The sequence below is a fragment of the Taeniopygia guttata genome, chromosome 1, assembly GCF_048771995.1.
Source record: "Taeniopygia guttata chromosome 1, bTaeGut7.mat, whole genome shotgun sequence".
Taxonomy (NCBI): Eukaryota; Metazoa; Chordata; class Aves; order Passeriformes; family Estrildidae; genus Taeniopygia; species Taeniopygia guttata.
In genome coordinates this window covers 70,350,984-70,375,830 of record NC_133024.1, presented here as the reverse complement: position 1 = coordinate 70,375,830, position 24,847 = coordinate 70,350,984, and the positions used below count along the sequence as shown (strand labels likewise).

Sequence of the window (24,847 nt, the reverse complement as noted above, 5' to 3'; positions counted from 1 at the left end):
AACTTTAAGAACTCCAGAAATTAATCAAGATTCCCATCACAATGTCAGATTGAAGTTTGTAGCTGTGTTTTTTGTGCCAATGCTTTTCCTCAATTCTCCTTTAGATCTGTGTTTCCTCCAGTTGTGATGCTTCTATCTCACGGGGATTCTCAAAGGTGTCCAGAGATGGTCATAAAATGTTTATGCTAGCAGAGAAGAGCTAATTGCCTGGCTGCTGCCAGCAATTTTAGGTAGTTACCTTTTCCCCAGAGAATGTAAATACTTGCAGCAGTTACAACCTCTTTTCCTTCCTCCTAATGTGGAGGAACTTCTCACCCTCTGAGCAGAGGGAAATGGTAATCAGAGGGGCTCAAAAGGGAGGCTGACCCACAGAACTGGAGAAACACTGCACTAGGGAATATTTCAGTAGCCTGATCCCTTCCAGTTTCATCATTAGATTGTGAGGTTTTCCTCCACATGTACACTTACGGCAGTGTGAATCTGAACCTTCAGACTGCACAGCATAGAAAGCAAAGTCTTCACCCTATCAGGCAATAAAATGACCCCAAACAACAACAGCAAAATGTTCAACCATGCAGCACTTAACATTTAGTAGATACCCAGAGGGTTACCAGCTAAGTTTAGCCAAACACTGCCCTCCAGCAGAACTCATTGTCTGCCCATACACTTTTGTTATACAAATTTGTCTGCAACAAATTTGTTATTAAAGCACATGGAGTTATTGCATCATGTGGAGAAAAGAAAATCTCATTTTTTTTACTGCAACTCTCTTGTCCTCCAGACACAAATTATGGAGTAATTTTTAGGTTTTCAAGTAACTAGAGCATGTTCAGGGAATTCCTGTGATGTGCAAGCCTAAAAGCAGGTAAATGGAACATAAGAATTTTCTCCACTCCAGAAAAATAGATGCTTTAGTTTATAGAAAGTTTCAGAAATTGGATGACTGAAAGTACTTGAGAACTGCAAAATCTCCATGGATTAATAGATCGCGTGTATTGGTGACCTCCTTCTCGTCACACTGCAACAAGTGCAGAAAGCTTCCCATGGTTCAGGCATCTTTACATTATTTTATTCAGAAGCTCATTTTCCCTTCTTAATCCTCCTTTTCCTCTGTGACAGACATTTTAGCTGAGCCAATTTGCTTCCTGATCCAGCTTTCCAATTAGGTGTCTCTTAAAAGCTGTTTATGTTTTAGCACGAGCAACTGTTTGATATTTTGTTAGTGAGCAACTGTTTGTTAATACTTAACATCAAGAGCTATTAGCTACACAAACACTTGCTGGCCTTCAATATATCCTTCCATGTATCCTTTCTTCACATTACTCATGTGGGAAAGGTTGAGTGTTAAATGTAGTTTGCATTTGTTTGGAATTGTTTTTTTTTAATGAGGTCAACCCATCATGGATTTATATCAGTTTCACTTCAAATGTGGTGTGACATTTTCCAGCTTCCAGCCCTCTGGTTACAGCTGCCACAGCCTTGCCTTTAATTTGCATGGGGGAGGGAGTGTTCATTGGAGTTGCTTTAAGGCTCCACAAACTGTTGACAGAAGGAAGACATGAAATGCCTCACTGAACCAACTCCAGGCCAAATAAATGCAAACAATTCAAAGCTAGAACTATCTGGCAGCTGCAGCTGATTTGAGAAAATTTTTTGTTGAGCCAGGAAAATATTTTCCTTCGACAAGGTTGTCCCTGGAATACATTAGGAGCCACAAAACACAGAACAATATCTTTGGTAATGAGATTATTTTCTTGTCTGTAGTATCGCTTAAGGTAGTGTGGAAAATTCCTGTCATGCAGGAAGGCTGAGGAAAGCCTGAGATGCTAGTTTGGGTTTACTTACCAGTCATCACATGAAGGTGTGTGTCTGAGTAGGTGAAGATTTACAGTTACACATGAACCTGGAACTGCATAGGGGAACGTGAAAGCAGCAGGAGGAAAAGACAAAAAGGCTGCGATGTGCTCAGAAAGTATAAACACCCATTAATCCCGCTGGGACGAGGGAACAGCCATTACTGCCTGGACTGGGGTAGTTAAAGAGGCTGTAGCACATCTGACTCTGCAGTCACAAATGCCACTGGAAATGCATGGTGCTAAAACTTCACCACAGTCTGTTCCAACACAAAGTCCATCCATGAGACACCCCTGGTACAGTCAGTCACTACTTGACACTGACATTTTTATTCACAGTCCTGTTACAGAAGAAAAGAAGGTTTTGCCACCACATACTATTTCTTAAAGTTAGTACACTGGCACAAAACACAAATTCACTATGGATTTTTGTGACTTGTACCCTTTTCAGAAACAGCTAATGCCTTGCAATCAAGTATGACAAAAATAGTTTACCTCTCATCAACTGATGAAGGCTGTAAATGCCACTAGTCAAGCTGCTTGGGCAGCTGCCTGCACTCCCCAGGCTTTTAAGAGGGAAGCTGGTGGACAATGGGCTGCTCTGTTCAAAGTGCAACTGCACAGATTTTCATGTACCCTCAGTTCAGTAACTATGCATCTTCACAGTGCCCCTTTTCAAAGAAGTCTGACCTACCTGTGAGAAGCAGCAGTGATTTTCTTGGAAGTGAACTTCTTGGTACAACTGAATGGTGCACTTTTATCTTTTTAAGAAATATCTCTGATGAAGTTAGCAAAGTTGACTTTTAACTCTGCTATGGAGAGCCCAATAATACACATTAACCAAGATGAAGCGAACAAAGCAGCAAAATAGGTGAGGCTTCGATTTGAACAGCACATTCTAATTTAGGTGGGTGGCAGGGGAATAGTATCATCCCTTCTGGCAATCCTACCTGTCCCACTTGAAGCCTCTGTGTAGCTAAAAACAAAGTTTCATGAGTTACTTCATTGACTCCATCTGCTTGGTGTGCAAGACATTGAGGTAATAAACCAGTTTAAAGTACAGATTAGTGCCAAGAGCTACGCAGTTACCATTCTGTTTTGCTTTATTTTCAAACGGGCCACATGAAAGTGATGGTGTAGCCTCCCAAAAAACAACTAAGCCCAGGTGAATTTCACCTGTGGACAGTCATTTTCAGGGGAATTCTGGCTCAGCAGCAAGGATGGCATCTGGTTGGAAAGGCAAGACTGTATGGGCCTGGGCTCACACAGCAGAAAGGAGAGGCCAGTGCCTGTTCTCCCTGTGAGCGCTTCCTCTGCTGCACGTGCCTTGTTTTAACAACACTGGTGACCAGCCTGACAGAAACCAAGGCGTGTGAAAGAGGAAGAAAACTGTTCCCACAGAACCCAGGAACACTAGAGGCAGGGAGAAAGCAGCAGGTATAAAATGTGAGGTGGGAAAAGCCTTAGGAAGCAATCAGATCTCTTGGAAAATGGGAAGGAGAGCTACAGTGGCTTGGGTGGGTATTTATGATCCACTGCTGTGCTCAGCTCAGACAACAGCATTCTCTGAGCACTGAGAGAGGATTATAATCCATCTGTATTATTCCTGCTCTGATGTTTACTCCACCAGATGGAAAATCTGCATCTAAACATCAGAAACATGAGTATTATCACTACCTTATAAAAAGTCTTATCTCACAAGCTTAATTAGGCTTATTCCCACCACAAAATAAATTTAGTACTTGATTTTACATGATTTGTTTTGTAGATGCAGCATTTCTGTTAGCCTCTACACAGCATGACATACAAAGACAAGTGCTTGTGTTTTGTAGAGCGTTTTTAGAGATTATAAAAGTGTTGAGTGCCTTGAAATTTATGAACTAATTTCCACCCAAAAATACTACAGTAGTGTAGTGAAAAGGTTTGTCAAAACTGGCTTTAAAATTCCCAGTTATCAAAAATCTCTACTTATGCAAAACAAAGCTTTTCCAATGTATGATCAATCAGCATGAAATATAGTCCAAACCTTGAATATAAAATCTAACATGTTTCTGTTTGAAACAGTGGGTGTTTATCAATATGTTATGCCCCAGTGGCCTTATAACATTCAATGATTTTTAAGATGCTTCTATTCTACTGCTCTGCAGCTGTCTGTGGAACAGGACAAAAAGATAAAACCAGGCAACTGGAAAAAAGCCCATAACCATTCTTGCAACTTGACATACCTGTAGATCCTCTTTAGTTTGATATTGAAATTATTAAAAAGCAGGCATTATATTTAATCAGAGCCATTATGATTCAAGATTTAAGGGACATGTTTGGGACACATTACTACGGAAGTATCAAGTACTTTGGCAATGATGATTCTGATGCCTGCAAGGCAAACACCTATGTGTTGTTATAAGCTAAAATCACTTCAAAGAGGTCACCGACGTGTCCTCAAATGGTAAAAGCTACCAGTTAAAATGAAACTCTAACAAAGAAGTTCCCATTATCCAGCACCTGCATTGCTTGGTCTGCCTTTACCTAATATGAAACACAGTAACTGTAAATGCTTACTCATTTAAGAGAGAGGCTATCACACCATGTTGATTCCAGCTATCCCAGAAAACAGTACTCAGAGCCCACTATTTCAGCCCTGAGAAATGTGGCATAACTGACAGTTAACAGAAAAAAACCTGACTGAAAAAGTTGTGGATTGGTAGATGATCTTAAGAGAATCAGTCCAGTCCAGAAGCATAGTTCACATAGCATCGAAATTCATTGGCTAAATTTCGTGAGTGTTTTGGAATAAACTTGCACATCTTCACACCAAGGTGCTTTGCTGCCTCTTCCTCCATGACTGCACCTGCAGCAAAAATAATTTGTATTAAATTAAAGAAACAGTAACAGAATGTTTGAACTTTTTAAATAGCTCCTCCCAAATGCATACATAGCCTGTTTTTTTTTTTTTTAAGGAAGGCAAGCTTAAAGTAACTACACTCTCAGCCTTCCTTAATAACAGAACCTACTGGGAAACTTGAAGTAAATCTAGAAGAATGGAAGACATTCCAAAGAAATTAATGTCCAAGAAAATTCATAAAAATAAGTAGAGGGTATCAGTGCCCTTTTTACAGAAAACAAATTTGAACTCAGTCTTCTTGCTACATTCCAAGGAAGTTAAATGGTAGGGAGCCGTGGGAAATGCAAACAGATTACATCTACTCTTTCACTTACATAAACCACGGGGTGATATTTGCAGCTACACACTGAGCAATCACTGCTTTGAGCAGTAAACTGAAGGACCACCTATCGATTCCAGGGAAAAAATTCTGAGAACCACCCTCGTGTCTGACTGCCATGTGCACTTAAACCAAGGAGCAGGCTTTCTATGGCCACATTATTTTAATTTTTCTTCATTTTGCCTGCTTGGTTGCCTTCTCCCTAATTGTACATACAGAGGGGTTTTGACCTTCACTTTTTGGAAAGGTTTCCTGGATATCTTCAGATAACAATACAGTAATAATAAAACAGGTTAAGAAAAGCCATGACTTGGGTAGACACACATCACTTCTCAAAACAGCACGTGCACTTTCCTAAAGAAGGACCCACAAGTACAGATATCTAGTTATCTCATTTCTACTTTTATCACTGCTTTTCAATTCCTCCTGCTGTATTTCAGTGCCCAAAACATAAGCAATAACTTGCACCTATGTTTGCCATTCCCAGATTTCAATCATTGCCATTATAGAGAGTGGCCCTTCTACAAGAAAAATTATATTTCTGGAATTTTGCTGGATGATCTTATAATTCCTCAAAATTTAGTAAAATTCATAATGCCATAGGAAAAAGGGACTGACTTGAACTATTAACACCCAATTCTGTTTAAAAGAAAGGTTGAACTCAAGTACTCAAGTAAAAAGCTTAGGATTCCTCCTTAAATTGATGATGATTCAGCATTATTGAGTTAGGATTTGTCTTATGTAAGTTTGTCATTAGAAAGAGAGAAAAAAGCTACTTAAGGGGACCTAATATTTTTGTTGGTTATACCTGTGCAAAGCAGAATCTTTCCTTTTGTTAGGTATTTGATGGTCTCTGCAGTCTTTTGAAGGCATTCCTCAGACAGATAGGGTGGATCTGCTATTACAATGTCAAAACTGTGTGGCAGGAGATTTTCAGGTAAGTCCAAAGGGTGGTTGTAATCGTAGAAGATAAACTCTTCTCCGTACACAGAAAACCTTCTGTCATACTCCAGTATACACACGGAAAAATCCTCACCATCCTGTTCTTTCAGTTTCTGGTACACACTCGGTGCACTAATGCATGCTATCCTGAAAAAAACACAATAACTTAAAATTGTAATTTTAAAAGGCAAACAACAGCAACTAAACTCTACAGCAGTCCTCAGAGAGGCTTTGGGAAAACATTTTAAACATAAGGCCCAAAAATGTAAAGTATTCTTCCTCCATTCTAACAATTAATTACTTTAGTAACAAAGTCTTAAGTATGAAAGTCATTACCTGTTGAACCCCATGCTACATAAAGATCTTAAGCTTAACTACACAGAAAGTCTTGTTTCAGAAAAGGAAGTACACTCAAAAAATTAAAAATTACTGTTTATAGGAGTAGGAAGAAAACCAAGTTTTTTCCATCTGTTCTACAGAAACATAATATAAAAACTAAGAAAATAATTACAAGTCAATAATGTGCTCTGAAGCACTTTGTATTTATCAAAAAATTAAAAAGATTACCAGTAAACTTTTACAAGGCACAGCCTACAACATTCAGTGAAATGATAAACAGGAAGATCAGTATAAAATATTAACTAAATAACATCAAAGTAGTTCTGCAGTATCTCAGTTGAACAAAACTGAAGTACAACGAGTAATGAATTAAACTGCATGTTCTTGTCTACATAGCAAAAACAAAATATTTGCAGAGGAGACATGTTAAATCTATAACACAATTATTAAAACCTACCTGCCGCCTTTTCCAGCTGCCAGAACTGCTTCTTTAGCCAGGCATGATGCAGTTTCATCACTGTACCAAAACTGGCTCAGTTGCTGAGAAAGAAAATGCACAATTACAAAGAACATCAAATCTCCTGGCTATGCTATGCAGAGTTATGTGTGGTGAGTCATAACTGAAGAAAACTACAATCCATAGCAATTTCTCAGTTCACAACCTGTAAAGCTGGAAAGGTGAATGTTTTCCCGACAGTCTTCCTACTTCTGTAATTTAGTGATATGCAGCAGGTACCTTACACTCTGTTTCCAAAGCATGAACTGCAGTATCAGGAAAACCAAGAAATCCAAACCACCAACAAAGTATTTCAGAACTAATATGCAGATGCACATTATTTATGTGCTCTTAAATTGAGTTCCTTCAGCAGATGAGGAAAAAGGACCTTGAAAAGTGACAGTATGGGAAGAAGGAAAAGGATAAGAAAGATAAATCAGAACGGATCAGAAAAAGGAAGACCAAAAAACCACAACCCAGAGACAAATCAAAACTCAATTTGTCACAAATAAAAACAAGCACCAAAACAGTCATCCACAAAAATAAAGAAATAGAACACACACACACACAAAAACAGATGTAAAAGGAAAGATCACTTGCTCTTGTTACACTATGTTTGTCTCAGACTCAGGGAAGAGTCTTTACTACTATTACATGCCAGACTGGAGTTAAAATTTCCAGAAGCAGCTTTCTGTTAGCAACTTTATTCCCTCTCCGTGTACTTTCAGTCTGCACCGCCCATGCGCATGTGGAGCAAACAACTATATATAGATTTAATACTAAAGCAAATCTCCCTACAGTGTTGCCATCCATTAATAAGAACATCTTGAGTGCTCCCCTCTTTAATTTCATTTCATTATCCAGACACCAAAGCAACTTGGTCTGGACTAGTCCTCTATCTGTGCTTCATTCACTGAAATTTATAGTTTCTTACCCAGTTTTCTTCTATTGAGCCAATGGAATATTGATTAAACCCTTGGGAGGTCTTCATGCCCTCTCTCTGCTGCTGTTCCAAATAGAACTCCTGGAGGGCAGCCAACGTATGGGATGAAAGCTGGGGAATGTCATCATCATCGTCCATTTTCTTAGATGTCAAAAAGAAAAAAGAAATCAATTAACCCTTTTCAATGGTGAATATTTTTTTAAAACAACATAATCTTGTGATGTAAATCAACTTCCACCAAGAATGCAGCTAACTAGGAAAACCTCCTAACAAAAGAAAACTTACACCCTCTACTTAAGCACTCTTAAATCAGTGAGAGGCCAATTGGAAACAAGTCTCCATAGAGAATTCAGGAAGAGCAGCAACACTGTTCCCTTTCTGTACAACATGGATTTGGCTTGTGTTCTTACAGGGCATTACAGCTCTCGGTTTCCTGTGGATCTGGATAATCCTATAGAAATTATTCCCTTCCTTCCTGGAAAGAATGATAGCTATTGGTCATTCCCTCCCATGTTCAAAAGCCACACAATTTTGACTCCAAATGAAGTAAACTAGCATTCTAGCTCAGCATCACCTGGTTTTAACTTCCATGACATAAAAAGATTCCTCTAAATGCCACAAATCTACAAGGAAAAAAAAAAAAAAAAAAAAAAAAAGCAGTCAAGAAGCTCCAAAAAGACATGGTATGTACCAGTGGAAAAGTACAGCCATTTTCAGAAAGCTCCTGAAGTGGGTTCTGCCAGGCAGCACCTCTGAGCCCTCTGACCCCAGGCAGCACAGCAGCCTCTCCCAGAGACCAGCGTCACCTCATGGAACAGAGGTGCTGGAAAGGACTCAGCCAGTGAAAAGAACTGGAGAAAACTGAGAAAGATTCTTCTCTCAAGAAACCCATTTTCCCTGCATCCAGCCTAAGAACCAGCACACGAGCAATGCCTTTAACAGAGCCTGGGGACAGGGATACGCCTGCATTGTGCAGAAGTCACCGAGAGCCACTGGCCACCTGAATGGTGAGTGAACATTTTGAGTCATTTCAAGTGGAGCTGCTCATGGTTTTCTTCTCCTCATTCCCTGATTTACAAGGAGAGCACCAGAACTGGCAGTCTCCTCCCCTTCCACCCTTTCAAGATGAAGTTTCCTAAAACAACTTCCTCCTGTTTGCTGGAAAAATGGTACCTTACCCTGGCACTGGGAGATAACTCTGCCATTCCTCTGACATAGTATACACCTAGGGAAAGCTCTTATCTGCAAAACCTGGCTTTTCCAGAGTATAATTTACTGGCTTGCTGGCTTCTCAGGCCAGGTTGGCCAAACAGAGAATTGTTCACAGCCCAAAGACTCACACAAGAGAATTGCGGAGTCCAGCTACCTAGTAAAACCAAAATCATTTTTTCCCCCTAATTTTTCCTTGAACAAAACACAAATGCTTTGGCAATATTTACATTATTAAATCACATATTATTTAAAGTACTTATTATAGAAATGACTGTACATCCAGACAGATAACACAATTTCTAGCCACAGTGCTCTAACAATACACAATACTACGACCTACTTTAGGCCCTATACAACAATTAATTATTGTTAGGACAGGTAGAAATTTACAATCACTCCTTAAGTCATAGCATTTTTTTTATTAACTGAATGATACATATAGTAATCTGGTCTGCTGTTACCCCCTAAGCAATAACACAACCATGCTTTGACTAAGAAACTGAAAAAGGTGGAAAGCTTCAGTTTTTAAGTCAAAAGTTGAGATTTTTAAAATTTTCTGTTCAGTGAGCCCATACTGGCATTTGCAAAGTCTAAATCCATGCCTATGAATCAAAACCCTCATAGATAAAGTTGCTGCTGAAGAATTTACCATTGTTTTCAGAAGATAAAAAAGCCATAGAGATCTTTTATTTATTAATAATTTTTAGTTGATTTTTTTATACTTTTCCTTTTGGTTTGTAAATTAAAGCCTTAGGAACCAAGAAGTAATTAACTGTGAGGTTTTGCGAGGCGAGGTAACTCAGAACATATGGTAGAAATATTATGTACAGCTATTACAAATTACTCCAAAATTCAATATATTTTTCTGAACGAATATACTGACTCAGGTTATTAACATGAAGACATTCTCGTGCTTAAGAACTACATCAGAAAACCCTTAAAGTGAGTTTATGTGTACAAGACTTGTAAATTCCTTCAAGGGAGACAGTCCTACTGTTTGAAATACCTTCATTATCCCTTCAGAAAATTCACTGCTCTCAAGTCCAGAAGGAACCCTGAAAATTCTACAGGAGGATGGGAAGAAGCACAGAAGCTCACAGTGCCTCTGACACTTTAGGGCATCTTTACAATCTTAATTCCCAAGGTCCCTGAGGCTCCAGCTGACCAATCCCTGCTTGCCCCAGGCCTGGGGTCCCTCCACAGGCAGACCATGCTCTGTCCTCACACAGATGCTCTCTGAACACCACACAGGGGGAAATCAGATATCCAAGAACAGCTCAAGAACACCGCGTATGGCTTAGAAATGTAACACTCACTGTGAAGTCACAGTCCTCCTAAAGGAAAACACTAGAAAAGGAGGTAAGCTCCCTCAGATAAAGGAACAGGAACAGGCAGGGCTGTGTTCATAAGGAAAAACGGCAAATTTGAATGATACTGGTCTACCCATAAAACAGGAAAAATGAAGCAGCGAAATACACCATGTGAGCTGCAGTGCAGCACGTAGGATGAAGGGGTGGATGGCCCTGCAGACTCTTTAGTCCCTTCCCCTGTCCAGAGCTCAAGCTGTCTCTTATTAGCTGAGGCACTGGTCAGGCAAATGTCATCACTACAGAGTGAAAGCTCTCCAAAGAAAACAAAAAATAAATTAAGAGAGATAAGAGCACCACAGGAGTCTCCAAGGCCTTGTTCACACAAGAATGTTGCATGTATTTAACAATAGGTTCTGGCAGTCATGTATGAAAAGTCTTTTTTTATATAGTCAAATTCTAAGACAGAGGAAAACATACTCAAAAGAAACACTATGGGAAAATCAAGAGCCTTTGGTCCCCAGTACCTTTATTTCACCTGTAGTTATGATCACGTGGAGAACAGGTGATAAGAAAACATCAGGGAAGACTGCTAAAAGGCCATGGAATAGAAGTACATCTGGAAAGCCATGCTGCTCACCACTGGGAAGGAGGAAGGACAGTGTTAGCCCTTTAGATCTTTTACCAAGAATATAAAAAGCACACGTGCAACTTCAGAAAAGATCTTATTCTAAGAGTAACCTTGATCAAAAGACAGAGCATGAAATGGAGTTAAATCTAGTTGTCTGTGTTTTTTCCAAGCTGCCCAAGTCAGTCTTTGAGACAAGCAGCTCATCATCCACAGTGTTTATAGCACACACCGAGAAAAGCTGGCCAGTTGTGTGCAACCGTAATGAAAATCACCTGGAAGAGGCTGCAACCACCTGCCTGAAGGTAGAGAAGTCCTGATCTAATAGACTGGAAAGCTACTAAATGTCTGGACTTGTGCCCTAATACCTCAAAAGCCGGAATTTCACAATGTGTCAAAGTCACACAGAAAGTTCATTGAAGAGAAGCTCCCAGAGGATTACCAAATACACAGAAACTGCACTGGATTAACAAAGTAAAGTCAGGAGGCCTGGTGGCTACTTCAAGCAAAAGGAAACTACGATGTATCCCACGGAGACACAGGCAGGGCTCGGGATCGCCGGTCCCTCCTACACGTGGAGAGGAACACTGCCGGCTCCCGGAGAGGGCCCTTTCCTGCTGTCCCCTCCCCCGTGTACCGCTTCCAGGGCACCCTGCAGCCACACAGAACCCCCGGGGGGGCTGGCGTGACCCCAGACAGCCCGGCCGCGCCTCGGCCGCCATCGCCCGCGGGGCGCATTGTGGCCGGCCGGTGCCGGGGCGGTGACGGGCCGGTGCCGGGGCGGTGAGGGGGCGATGCCGGGGCGATGCCGGGGCGGTGAGGGGGCGATGCCGGAGCGGTGAGGGGGCGGCGAGGGGGCGATGCCGGGGCGGTGAAGGGGCGATGCCGGGGCGGTGAGGGGGCTCCGCGCCGCCCCGGCCCCGCCGCCCCCGGGCAGCAGCGCCGCCGCCCTCACGGCGGTCCCAGGCCGCGCTCCCGCCCCGCGCGCGCCGCTCGCGCACTCACCGCCCGCCGGCCGCCTCCGCGCGTGCGCGGCTCGCCCCAGGCCCCGCCCCCGCGCACCGCCCCGGCCGGGGCCGCGCGCCCCCTGCTGGAGGCGGCTGGGCCCGCGGAGCTGCCGGCCCCGCCCCGAGCGCGCCGGGAATGGCGTCTGTGCCGGGATGTGAGGGGTACGGCAGCCGGGCTGCGGGCCCTGACAGCCCCGGGCACCCGGCCTGTCTGACTCGCACTGCACTGACATCCCTCGAGTCAGATGGCAAGTGCTCAGGAGCCGCCAGCTTCTGCCTGGCACCGCAGCCCAGCTCCCCAAACTGGTTTTCTACATCTGGCTCTCCTGTCCAGGCTTTCCATTTCTGTTCAGCATTAGCAGGCTGGAACAAGTTCGCTCTCTTGCATACAAATAAAAGTCGAGCTGATTCTTAGATTCTTTCAAAATATAGCAAGTTTTAAAATACCTTCCTTCTTTAACTCAATAAAATCATATAATGGTTTAGGTTGCAAGGGACCTTAAAGACCATCTAGTTTCAACCCCACTGCCATTGGCAGGAACACTTTCCGCTATCCCAGGTTGCTTCAAGCCCCATCCAACCTGGCTTTGAACGCTTTCAGGGTTGATACACACCTTGTCTGAGCAACTTATTCCAGTGCCTCACCACTGTCAGAGGAAAGAATTTCTTTCTAATATCTCATCTAAACATACTTGCTTTCAGTTTGAAGTCATTTTCCCCTTGTCCTGTCATTATATACCCATGTAAAAAGTTTCTCAGTCGTTTTTGTAGGCTCACTTTTGTAGGAAGACCACATGTCACCACAAATCCTTCTCTTTTCCAGGCCAAACAATCAAAATTCTCTTAACGTTCCCTCGTGTGAGAAGTATTCCCCGTCTCTTATCATCCTGGTGTCCCTCCCTGGGACTTGCTCCAACAGGGCAATGTCCTTGTGCTGGGGACCCCAGAGCTGGAAGCAGTATTCCAGGTGGGGTCTCACTAAACCAGAGGGGAAAATTTTAATTCACTGTATCTTTCCCTTTGGTCATAAAAACATCTCATTTCCCTGTTTCTCGTGTAGACACAACATGCTTTTCTGGCACCTCTCATGATCTCACTGCCCCAAAAAGCTCACCCATTTTTCTCCATTCTTTCTTTATAAAGTCTGATGTTTGTAAAAGTCACGAGCATAGTATTGTCTGTCACTCAATAACTCTCCAAGAATCCAACTCATAGGAGGTTGCCTATCAGATTATTTAACCCAACAGCAGACTTCCCTCATGTTCTCCAGAGCAAGAAGTTGTATCAGCATTGAGCCGAGTAAGAAACTACTGTTTTACCTACAACCTGCTCAGTCTTCATCTGCCACATTTCAGTGTGGCTGAACAGAAAGTCATGGGCTCAGCACTGGGCATTAATGAACAGAGCAGAACTATTGCTTTGGAAGACAGAATGACTAAATTAATGATAAAATATTTTTGCATCACAGCATACATAAACAGCAGAGAATCAAATTTTCTTGTCACCATAGGATATGGGGATAAGCCGATTTTTCCTTTCCTTAACCTCTCATGTGGAAACAAAGCTTTTTGTGACAGTAGAGAACTGTGGGCATTTTCCTTTGGTTTAAAAGACTTCTTTGCAGTCTGGATCTGGCATTCAGTGCATTACCCACTTCGTCTTTGAAAGTTCTTGCCAAAAAAAGTCTTCATCCCAGCACAGAAGACTGTCACATATGGAGGGCATCCATATATATCCATGCTACCACCACTGCTGTAATTTAAAACAAACAAACCCCTTTTCCCTGCATTGTGGAAAGTGACAATTGTCTTTATATTGATACCTATATAGCATAACTGAGTGCAGCAAGAAATGTGGTTTAGGTACTACAGTGAAGTGACACTTCAGTAATTTCCCTATTTCATGCATGTTTGTAAGGTATTTTACATTAAAGACATTCTGCACAGGGCTGATAATGAAAGCAGAAATGAGACTGGGATGACACATGCTTTCAGTCCAGGTTTCCCAGAGCAGCAGACTGCCCCTTGGCAAGCAATGCCTCCTCACCAGAAAGGTTAGACAGATCACATAAGGGCACATGGCTGTGTGGGGGCTTGGGGGTGGGCTGACAGGGTGACATTATTTAGGTTATGATATCAGATACTACTTGGCAGCAAACACAGCCCTTGCTTGAATCCTGTTACAAGACAGTTCTAGAAGCAAAGCTCCAAAGGAGCTCAAGTGACCCTGTAGGAAGGGAAAAAACAGGTTATCTCTGGCTGCAAATTCTTTAGGATGCAAGGACAAATGAATCACAAATGCAGGAATACCTGTAAAGTGCACCCTGAAAGAAATTTCTTATTAGTAATTGGGTTTTATTGTTCCCTAATATTTTTTGCAGACAGATATTTTCAATTAATCTCCTCTGTCCTTTCACTGACAGACCCATGTCACACAGCAGTGATACCAGTGTCCTTGAGACAAACCTGATGATATAGATCATTGCCTCTTCCCTAATGTATTTGCTAGATCTGAAACAGTGTTTAAAAACACAGTTCTATCCTGGAATGCAATAGCAACTTGTTACTCACAAGGCATTTGTGTTTTAGGATTTGAGTTTTTATTTTTACTCTGCTGTATTTTTTCTCTACTAATGAAATTCTAGTTTTGTTCTCACTGTAGCACAAGCCATAGCCGTGTGGAAAAGTATAATTAGGTTTAATTAATATGAAAATAGATTATTAAATTCTAATTGTAGAATCCTTCCTGTTGCCATTAAGTCTAAAAAACTTCTATTAACTTAAAAAAGAACACACTAAAAAACGCCCTCAACATGTTTAGAGCTGGCAAACCAACTGCATGTTGATTTGGAAGGCAGCGAAGCATGCAATGCTTTACAACCATACGTGGATTATTTCTAATTAATAACATAATCCTACTTGTGATTATGGAAAACAGCAAAGTGAAAATATTTTACTTAGGAAACAACCTGCAACCCCTCCTCTCTGTAAGCACAGCTCGCTGCACGTTTACTTTCACTCCCAAGCTGTTCCCCCTACACATGGATCAAATGTGTGTTGGAGCCCCGTGGGGTACCTGTGTGGGCCAGGTGCACCACAGCTTCCCAAGACCTTGTGGCACAATGGAAGGACAGACTGTCAGTCAGCCTCGTCAAAGCTTGCAGTCATTCCATGAATTCAAGTACAGAAGTAAGCTTTCATCTTTAAGTACTTTATGGAGCCCCAACTCTTTCTCTATGTTTCTAAGACAGAAATCTTAGAAACATGACAGTGATATAAGATCCCCACGACTTCTTTATATTTTGCCAGGCTTTGTGCATTCCTTGGAAGTGATTTAGGATCCACAGTGGGCTATAGCTTTCAGCCAGAAAAATGCTCTACATAGGTGACCACTAGTCACTTAATACCACCTAGTGGTATTGACATTGCAAGCAGACTTTACAAGTATTTGAAAAAAGAAAACCCACTCAACCCTTCAACAGAATTATCAGTATCTATACTTCTGCACATTTTCACATCCCCATAGATTTTACCATGGCTTCTGATTTACACAGTTCTCTCAAAAAAGGTCCCGAGATACACAGTAACATCCAACCTTTATAGCATTATCCGGCCCCAAAGCCTTTGTCATGGTTGTTTTTGCTTTTTCCCCCAAAAGATGTAATCACTCTGCCATCACAAGAAGCAGGAAGGAAAATATATAAAATATATTTAGCAAAACCAGTAAAATTAAAGTGGAACAGAAAATGCAGTCAAGTAGCAAACATGTACAGCAGCAGATTTTACAGTTTTTCCTACACATACCTCTGCACTTATTTCACACATGCTCTTTAAGGAGAAGGAAGAAAATAGAAATCAGATAGTGTTATGAAAGAAAACATTTCTTTTCCTGAACAGTAAATGGGGTTTATTACTGCTTTCTGCTTTTGAAACTCCAATTCAGATTATATATATATACCTCTAAGAAAAATAAGAGAAGGACACCCTTTTCTCTGTCCCTAAAGCAAAATTACATTGTCCTTCTTTTAGAGATTATACTGGTATCTTAAATAGTTACACTCGCAAGATCTAGTCATTATCTGGCCATCTTAAGAGATGCAGGTAACAAACATTTTAACCAAGATACAAAACAGGTATCCAATTTTTCCAGCTTTCCTGAGGCTAAGTGAATTGTTTAATTACATGTGCGCTTATCAAAATCCATGTTACAGTACATTTTAACAGTAGTTTGTTAAGAAATCATGAAAGTGCATAACAGCCTAAAAGCAGGCAAAAAGTACTTCAGAAGAACAGTCTTTCCTTAAAGTGGCAGAAGAATATAAGCCTTCCCCAAAGTAGTGCTGATCTTGTGTGAGGACACCAGTGATCTTCCTAGAGATTCCACAGTGTGGTAGTGGGCTTTTGGCTTTGGGGTGGTTTTTTTTGTGAATTACAACAATCATTTAAATGAACAAAAGACCATTAGTAGTATTGGTGCAGTTCCAAAACTAAAGCAAATGTCCTGACAGCTTATTAAACCAAGTTACCGGTGAGGCTTTCAAATCAATACTTGTGTTGGAGTCTATTGATGACTTTCATTCAGGGAACACTGAACACAGAGATGGGAAGCAGTCTCAATATGCCACAAACCTAAACTGCAGCATCCAAAACAGTACGTTAAAGCAAATCAAACATATTTGTCTTTACAACCATTAACAGTAGGCCAGACAGAGAGAGGAATAAAAAGGGAAGTACATCACACCCACAGCTTTGCTTTAACTTGTAAAGGCAACAGCGTGTCAGGAAAATCAAATCCAATACCATCTAATAGATGTTAAAGTGAAAACAGCTGTTCCACAAGATTCAAATATAGACAGCAGAAAAACTAGTAATGAATTATGTATCCATCACAGTGGGTAGCTTTTTTGTTCTCTTTGGATATATAGATTTGTCTGGAATGTTTTCCAAAATAAACAGGAATTTATTATTTAATTAACAAAACTTACACTGATAGTATTGCATTTCATTTCAGAGTTCCAAAACAGTACTCTTTTCCCCAACAAGCTTGTTGAAAAAATGGCAGGCTTTTGCTAATCCATTTTAAGATGTCATGTTAAACATTACAGAATTCCACTTGTACATTGATCTGTTTTTCTGGATAAGACTGTAAACTTATCACTTTCTTCTCCTCCTCCTTCCCTCTTCCAGTTCATGTACAACCTGCTGCTTGGTTGGCTGTCCAGACGAATTCCACTTGGAGGGTTGCACTTTTGTACTTTTCTGCTTTTAAGACATGGCAAATCACTGCACGAAAAAATCCACCACCAACTCCACCACTCACAATTGAAGCCAATATAAGTTTCAAAAAGGCAAAATTTATGGGGTTTGTGTGTACTTGGACAAACAAGTGTGAATAAAGGCTTTGTACCCAAATCATTCAAGTTTATTCCAGGACTCATATTTAAGGTAAGCAGAATAGTTCCATTTTCGACATGAAAGGCTATTGGATACGCTGCTGTTAGTCTTACCAATTGCTTTCAGGAATTTCCTCAAAATTACCTTAAATGTTTCTGTCCCACCCCAAAATATTCACTGAACGAAACCATGCTAATATAAATATATAACTGCATAATCTTACTTTTGAAACAATAAAATTCTAGTGATACATACAGCCAAGATATATAGCAAGCTGTCACTACCATAGTAGTTGCGTAGTTTTACTTTCAGGATTTGTGAAGCTTTTTTTCCCTTTTCTAAATGATGTGAGTGCATGGAAGTAAGAGAGGGACACTAGAAAATAGCTGAAGTTTATTTAAATGCAATTGTATTATAGCACATTAGGAACTGCTGCCTGTAACTGAACTTATCTGATACCCATGAAGTAACATGCTGTTAGATGTTCCTTACATAGGAACAGATTATGAGCTTGGAAAACCTTTCTGTGCCACATACCATCATAAAAACTGTTTAGATTGAATATACACACACACACGAAGACCCAGAAATCAGAATTCCTTTTGAGTAGACAAATGCCACCAATATTAGTGACCTAAAAAATTACTTTAAAACTTCTTTTGGAAGATGGGAGAAAAGATTAATCTGATTATATATTCACAGTCATTTCTGGTAATTGCAGCCCAGTGTGAGATACTGCTGTTACACTTCTAATCACACTTTTTTCTGTTGATGGACAAACTCATGCCGTAAGTGCTCACGTAAACTTAAGTTACTCCACCAAGTTTTAACCTAATTGTTGTGCATTCACTGTAGCCAAAGAGCAAAAGGTATAGCCTAAGGTTTCCACTGTAAGGAAGTATAACAAATGCATTTTCAGAGATTCAACACAGGTGAGATTTAAAAAAAATATTAAACAAGAATACACACAAATAACACATGGCCAAAACAAAATAGAAAAAGTCTTTAGTGGAAAACAATTTTATCCTCTTCCTGCTTATGTATCTTAAAAATACACAAAGAGATCATTTCAAAATTGAAAATTCAGTCATGATAAGGCTTGATTACACAGCCATTTCCCAAGTCTTATTGCAATAAAATGTGAAATACTTCTATGCAACTTCATATCTTTAACTGTACAGATAAAACAATACTTGAAATCAACTAGCACTTCAATCTGTGTTTTTAATATATAAACTCAACACAGTATTGAACGACACATTTAAAATATTTACACACTTGACCAACAGCAGTACTAGCATTTATTGCCTTAGAACTGCATGTTCACTGCATGAAGGTTTCTTATTTTGCACAAAGAGAACAAATAATATAGGGGGGGTTTTTTCCTAATTAAAAACTCCAGAATGGTTTAACGGGAGATTGAAATGTGTGGCAAATACTATTAGAGAGGTTTTTATCAATTTCAAGTATCAAGCTGTAACAGATTGGAAAATTACATGGGTAGTATTATCTTCCTCTTGAGGTTGGAAGGGCCTTCCAAATCTGCTTAAGAGCAGCTTAAAACGACAGGAAAAGCAGGGTGGGGAATGGGAAGAAATGAAAAAGCAGAATCAATTTTAACTCACTGAAGAGAAGAGAAAGCCAGAGGTATCTTACTTCTCAGTTTCTAGGGCCCCAAGAAATCTCATACTGAAAAAAGGGCTTTATAACATAGCTGAGAGTTTGAGGCTCTAAAGCAAAACACACTTCATTATTTGCTTCATGATCAGTGCTATAAAACATTGATCTAAGCTACTGAAAACAGAGCACAAGCTACTCAAATGCTAATTTATGGGGGGGGGGCAGGGAAGTAGGGCTGGCTCTTTAAATTTTAATTAGGCTATCATTAGGCTTTGGTTATACTTAGTGACTGGAACAGACACAGGAGAAACATGTGGTATTTGTTCCTTGCAGAAAAATGTAAAAAAACCCAAAAGTAAAGTGAACGAAAAACCCTATCACCACAAGCAGCACTTGTCACAAGCAGAGGTACCAAAGCCTGAATAACCAATAACTGTCCTCTCTCTTAGAAGATCACAACTGAGGCACACTGGTGGGGAATCTCACCTTATATAAGACAAAGCTGCCATTTCAATCAGCTGTAATTGAAATAATGACAATTTACAGCAAGCATTAATGTACTGCAGTAGATCAGTTCTGGGAATACTGCACCATTGCTGCCTCTACTGGGCTTTACCATTATGAAAATCTTCTGTTTTCATTACAGTAAATCTTACACCTCACAAAACTAAAATTAAAGTATATAATATTTACATAGCATCTCAGATCCTCAATGCATTTTATAGGCATAAGCTAATCCTCACAACATCCCTGTGAGGTAGGTAGGTGTTAATGCTATTTTAACAACAACACAGTTTTAGTGACTTGCCAACGGCCACAGAGGATCCCGTGGAAAAACATTACAAAATTAGAGGAGCCTGGCTCCTACTCCTGCGCTTATATTCATCAAGCTACTTCCATAAAAAACCCCACCCTTCTTATGTAATTACTTAACCAAACCTGAAGTTACTTGAAGTGTTTTACAAGCAAAATGCTGCAAGTTTGTATTTTTTAATAGTTTTACAGATCACAAATTAGAATCTGCTTTCCCTTTTCAATAACTAGATTTTAAATGGACAACTGACTGCTCAGAACAAGCTTATTTTCTAGAACTACATGGCTTAGATATAAAGGGATTTGCCCAGGTAAACACTGGGGCTTTAGTGAGTTCTTCTCACTATGACTCCACAATGACTCCAATTCAAACCCCTCTCTTTCAACTAGTAGGATTTGGACATGCTGAGAAAACAAGTTTATCATTCCTGAGAAAAAAGGTGAGCCCTTTACCATTAAATAGTGAAACACAAACCTCTGGGCAAAAAGTAGCAGATTCTGGCAGTAATTCAGTGAAGCTAATTTAAGGCATAAATGCACATGAAAGTGGAAGTTCCATGCATCCAGTCCACTTCTCCCTGTCCCTGTGTATCTGTGCTTTCAACAAGGTCTTGAATCTTATGATTGTACTCGATGGTCATGCTTGTCAGCGTTGAAAACTACAGGTTGAACAAAATTATTATGCCAGCATTAGAACTAACAATTACAATGGGGAAGGAGCTGGCAAAATGGAAAAGAAGCTAGTCTCTGAATTAAAACACTGGTCCAATAATTTGTTTCAGCAAGAAAAGTCTAGACAAATATATTTGTTACAATTATATCATGCAGCATTTATAACTTGGTTTGAATTGCCTTTTTTCTTCCTTCAAAGAACCGGTGCAATTTTAGAACCATTATTCACTTTCCATAGTGAATGGAGAATTAATGCAATGATGCTATAAAACTTTCAGAACACTTATGTTAACTCAGCTCTCAGTGTTCCCTACAGTCTGAGTCTTTCCTGTGGACCCCAGTGTGCTTTCACACCCTGATTTACAGCAACTGGATGTGTAGAAGATCACAGAAGATTCTTCTTTTCTATTTTTTTTTGGTAGGGATGCAGAAATCAAATAGCTCAGGTAGAAGCAGTCACCAGGAGGAGTATGAATGAACAGGACTTATTTCCAGAAGCCTTTGCAACTATTTCATGAATGCCACTAAGCAAAGACATCTTAGCATTGCTCTAAAACAAATACAAAATGGCATGGAAAGATCCCCATTGAACATATGAGAATGAAAGGAAAATTAAAAAACAGGAAAAGTGTAACATCAAGCAGGAAATTACAAAAAAACCCCAAACCCTTACTAGGACAGTTTTCCTTTAACATATAATATTATTTTTAAACTAACAGCAAAGGAAATTTTTAAACCACCTTTAAAAGTAGTCTTTGAAAGTGGGTGTTCATACTTTAGCTAAAGTCTTGATACTCAAAAATGCTGTGTGTTTCTGCTTGTTACAACACAATGGGCCTGAAAAGAAAAATAATGGGTATGCACATTACTTTGCCCAGAATACAAACTCAATTTGTGCTCCCGTTTATCACAATATGCAAGAGATTTTAACCCTTGAAAGTTAATAAATATTTTTAAATAGTGAGCCAGTTTTAGGATTAATAAAACAATAGTGACAGAGCTAGTTATAAAAGAAAGGATGACTGAGTGTATCAGTTACTCAGTCAGACCCAAAACACGGAATATTTGCTATGATCTCTTTGAAGACTTCAGTCTAGATACCTGACATCAGGCACATCATAACAAACCAGCAGCTCCTACTGGTGTTGATGTTCCTAGGCTTCAATGCCCTTCATCTGAAAAAAAAAGAGGTTTCAGAACTTCTGCCCCATCCAATGTATAAGCTCAAAAAAACTTCAAAAGTAGTTTCAAAAACAGCAAACCCCAAATTAAAAAGAAAAACTCAGCCATCATAACAGTTTGAAACAGAATGATCTGCCAGGATCATTGTATTTGGTGCAAGTGCACAGTCAAGAAATCCTTTTAAAGAAAACCACTAGAGTGTAAAGAAAAAATTGAGAGCAATACCCCTATTCTAAAATACTATGCAAGTTATCTTAGAAATAAAATACTATCTGGGAAGGTACACTATTGTCTAAGAAGTGTTTATGGTCACTTTGTAATGTGTAAATCTGCCCTTGCCCAGTTTTCACATAAACTAAAAGAGAAAATTATAATAAAGAGATGGCATTTTTGGCCTTGTGGATCCATGCTTGAGACACTTACGGATTTAACTTACAAAAAAAAAGAAAAAAAAACCACAAAAAAGAAAAAAACCCAAAAACAAACAAGACAAAAAAAACCCCAATCAAACAAACAAAAAAAACCCCAACAAACCTTAGATCACTTATAGCAGAGTATTAGAGATTTGTGTCTGTTGTGAGATTCTGGCTATTGTAACTAACTTTGAGATGAATAGCTGAAGAATGGCACAGAATTGCAAACACTAAACTATACATAGCCATATAAAGGTGTATACCAGACTTTTTATATAAATTGTAAAAACACATGGGAAATATTTAACAGCATAATCTATCAGAGATCTTAAACAGAAGGGCCCACTTCTGCCTTTGTGTATTTCCACAAAAATAATTTTACTAGACATGCAGCATTTGTGTTTGCTTCAGTTTCCTCTGGCTCATGACAGGAGACAAAGCAGGCCTTGCTTTCATATTCATGTGCTGCTCTCCCTTGTTGGTTCTATATACTCAGGGCACTACATTCTGCTATAATAAAAACTAAAGTGCTGATATAAAAAACCAAGCAAGAGCAGAGCAGCTGGGAGAGCTCTGCAGAAGTGGGACTAGATTCAGCACAAAACAAAAATCTCCTACAGCAGAGACTTCTCAATTACCCTTCCCCACTGGAGTCAAACAGACACGCTTGAGTAAAAGGTTTTCATGCCCCTGTGCTAGCATAATTGTTTTAGCTAATGCCCAACTTTACTAAGTTTGCCAGTAATTCACACCTTTTGGGTTGTTATTGCTTAAGCAAACAGTTCAGCGTAGAAATACATTGCAGTTGTGTGCAACCCAGGTGAGAATCAAAACAGATACTGAAAGTAAAACTACACATGAACCTTGCATTAGACACTCATTCCAAAACAACACATCAACATGAAGGGCTGCAACAGGTACACAGCAGCTCAGTGCCAACATCCTAAACCAACTCTCAAGAGTCAAATCTTGCCTTAAATTTCTTACCTAAAGTATATGAACTTTTTTTTTTCTTTTAAATTAAGGCAATGAAATGGCTACAGTTCCTAAAGTTCATTTTTGGGGAACAAAAATATACACCTTTTTTTTTTCTCTGAACTTTAGGCAGCAGAACATAACATAAAAACCTGCATTGCATTAAACCTGCAATATCAGGTTGATCTAGAAAAACATAACTAAACACAAGTTAAAATACCATTTGGTTTTTCTTCCCCATTGGAACACAAACTCAAACTTTAAGAGAGGAAAAATAAAGCTTAAAATCAGCTAAACTGTTTAGAGCTTTATATGTATCTGCATCACACTCTAACATGATTTTGGGTAGAAAAGAAATCTGTGTTTACATGACCACTCATATTTTAAACCAGTACAGGGGGAAAGGCACTGCATTTATTTCATTGTGCCCATATCTCTTTGCACATGAATGAAAAAAAATTCAATTCAGATTTTTTGTTCGTTCTCTTCCACACCCAAGTATGCCAGATTGCAGCTAACACATAATAGCAGAAGCTGATTCAAAGGTGACCTCTCCTATTCCGTGGTGTTATGTTCAAACTTCCAGGCTGTCTAGAATCTGAGATGGCTGCAAAGAACCCAGAGACAGGTACAAGATTTAGTCAGCATTCAGCATTTCTCAGTGCATTTTTGCAGAAAGGGTCTAAATTAGGCATAGAGTTTTGTTGTTTATTTTACACAGAGAAGTCCACCAACATTGGCCATAAATTCTTCTAAACTCTTTAAGAAGGCCATCTTCTGCTTACGGTCCAGTGTAGGAGGAGTGCTGCTTGCAGTAAGCTTGTTGAAGGCATCTGCTAACCGCTGGTAAATTACTGGATCTTGTTGAGTTGATAGCAATGTTTCAACTAACTCTGAATATTCAGCCTGTTAAAACATTAAAAAAAAAAAAAAAAAAAGAGAGATACAATATATACAACTTCTCTCATCAGGATAAGATCCAGAATAAAGGCTGTGACAGAAAACCATCAGTACCTCTTCACCTTTCCTCACAGCCTTTCACCTACCTCTAAACAAGATAAAATCCTTCATCCAGGCTGGGTATTTTTTAAGGTAAAGTAGTCTTCAAAGCAAGATATAATGCTTTGCAGTGCAGAGTAAGATTACAATTTTAAGGCAAAGGGCTCTTCCTTAGCATAGGCTCATTCCTGCAAACTGGACTTTTTTCTTGATGCCTGTCCCATGTTCCATACCAACTATCTCTTCCCACAGGTTCTCCATTTTCTAGGGTTCCTTCCCTGGGACAGAGGGCTTAGATTCCTTTCTAAGAGTATCATACATATTCTCATGCTTATTTAGACAGAAACAAATGACAAAGAAACATATCAAACATGACTAGAAGGACACTGCCAAGGGGCACACACCTGAAGCAAGTCTAAAGGGACTGAGCTCTGGGAGCACAGGTGAAGGACACAGGAGTCAGAATGGCAGTTCCCCCCATTCTATCCATGAGGGGTTGGGTGAGGGCAGACACAACAAGAATTTGCCACCTGTGGGTGGTATCACAGGGTCCTTTTCTCTTACATGTTCACAAGTCCCTCTTTGAGGGAAAAAGTGCTGCTGAGAGAGGATGCATGCACAAAGTGGCTTAGTAATGTCTTTGCCAAAGGCCAACCCAGCAGGAAGGGCTTTAAAGGGCTTGTTGAGGGATGGTGGTAACAACTTGTAGATAAGAGACAGAGCCTGAGAGCATTAAGAACACAAAGACATGTCATGAGTTTAAAAGTGCTCCTCAGAAAGGATGAAATAGGCTGAAAGGAGGCCAACCTGAAATGCCTGTGTAAAAGTGTGT

The 24,847-nt window shown here is 39.9% G+C and overlaps 2 protein-coding genes across 6 annotated transcripts in view; both read right to left on the bottom strand.

The window, feature by feature from the left end:
* Nucleotides 1-2,151: 2,151 nt before the first annotated feature.
* EEF1AKMT1 (EEF1A lysine methyltransferase 1) lies at nt 2,152-12,033 on the bottom strand. 4 transcript variants are annotated; one of them, XM_030275549.4, is made up of 6 exons: nt 11,947-11,973; nt 10,841-10,955; nt 7,786-7,935; nt 6,813-6,895; nt 5,883-6,163; nt 2,152-4,701 (listed from the first exon to the last, which is right to left on the bottom strand). In XM_030275549.4, exons 3-6 carry the CDS (start codon nt 7,930-7,932, stop codon nt 4,574-4,576), a joined length of 639 nt encoding a protein of 212 aa, XP_030131409.4. In that variant the 5' UTR covers nt 7,933-7,935; nt 10,841-10,955; nt 11,947-11,973; the 3' UTR covers nt 2,152-4,573. The 4 variants fall into 4 exon arrangements, with proteins under 4 accessions (XP_030131409.4, XP_030131405.4, XP_030131422.4 ...); XM_030275545.4 differs by lacking the exon at nt 11,947-11,973 and adding an exon at nt 11,310-11,701; XM_030275562.4 differs by lacking the exon at nt 10,841-10,955 and having other exon boundaries at nt 11,947-12,033.
* A 3,599-nt stretch (nt 12,034-15,632) lies between these two features.
* The window catches only part of XPO4 (exportin 4), a 79,999-nt gene continuing 70,784 nt past the window's right edge, over nt 15,633-24,847 (bottom strand). For both annotated transcript variants that reach the window (XM_030275499.4, XM_072930915.1), the window contains exon 23: nt 15,633-23,922. In XM_030275499.4, coding sequence (XP_030131359.1) covers nt 23,725-23,922 — 198 coding nt within the window. In that variant the 3' untranslated portion in view covers nt 15,633-23,724. The remainder of the gene's footprint in view (nt 23,923-24,847) is intronic.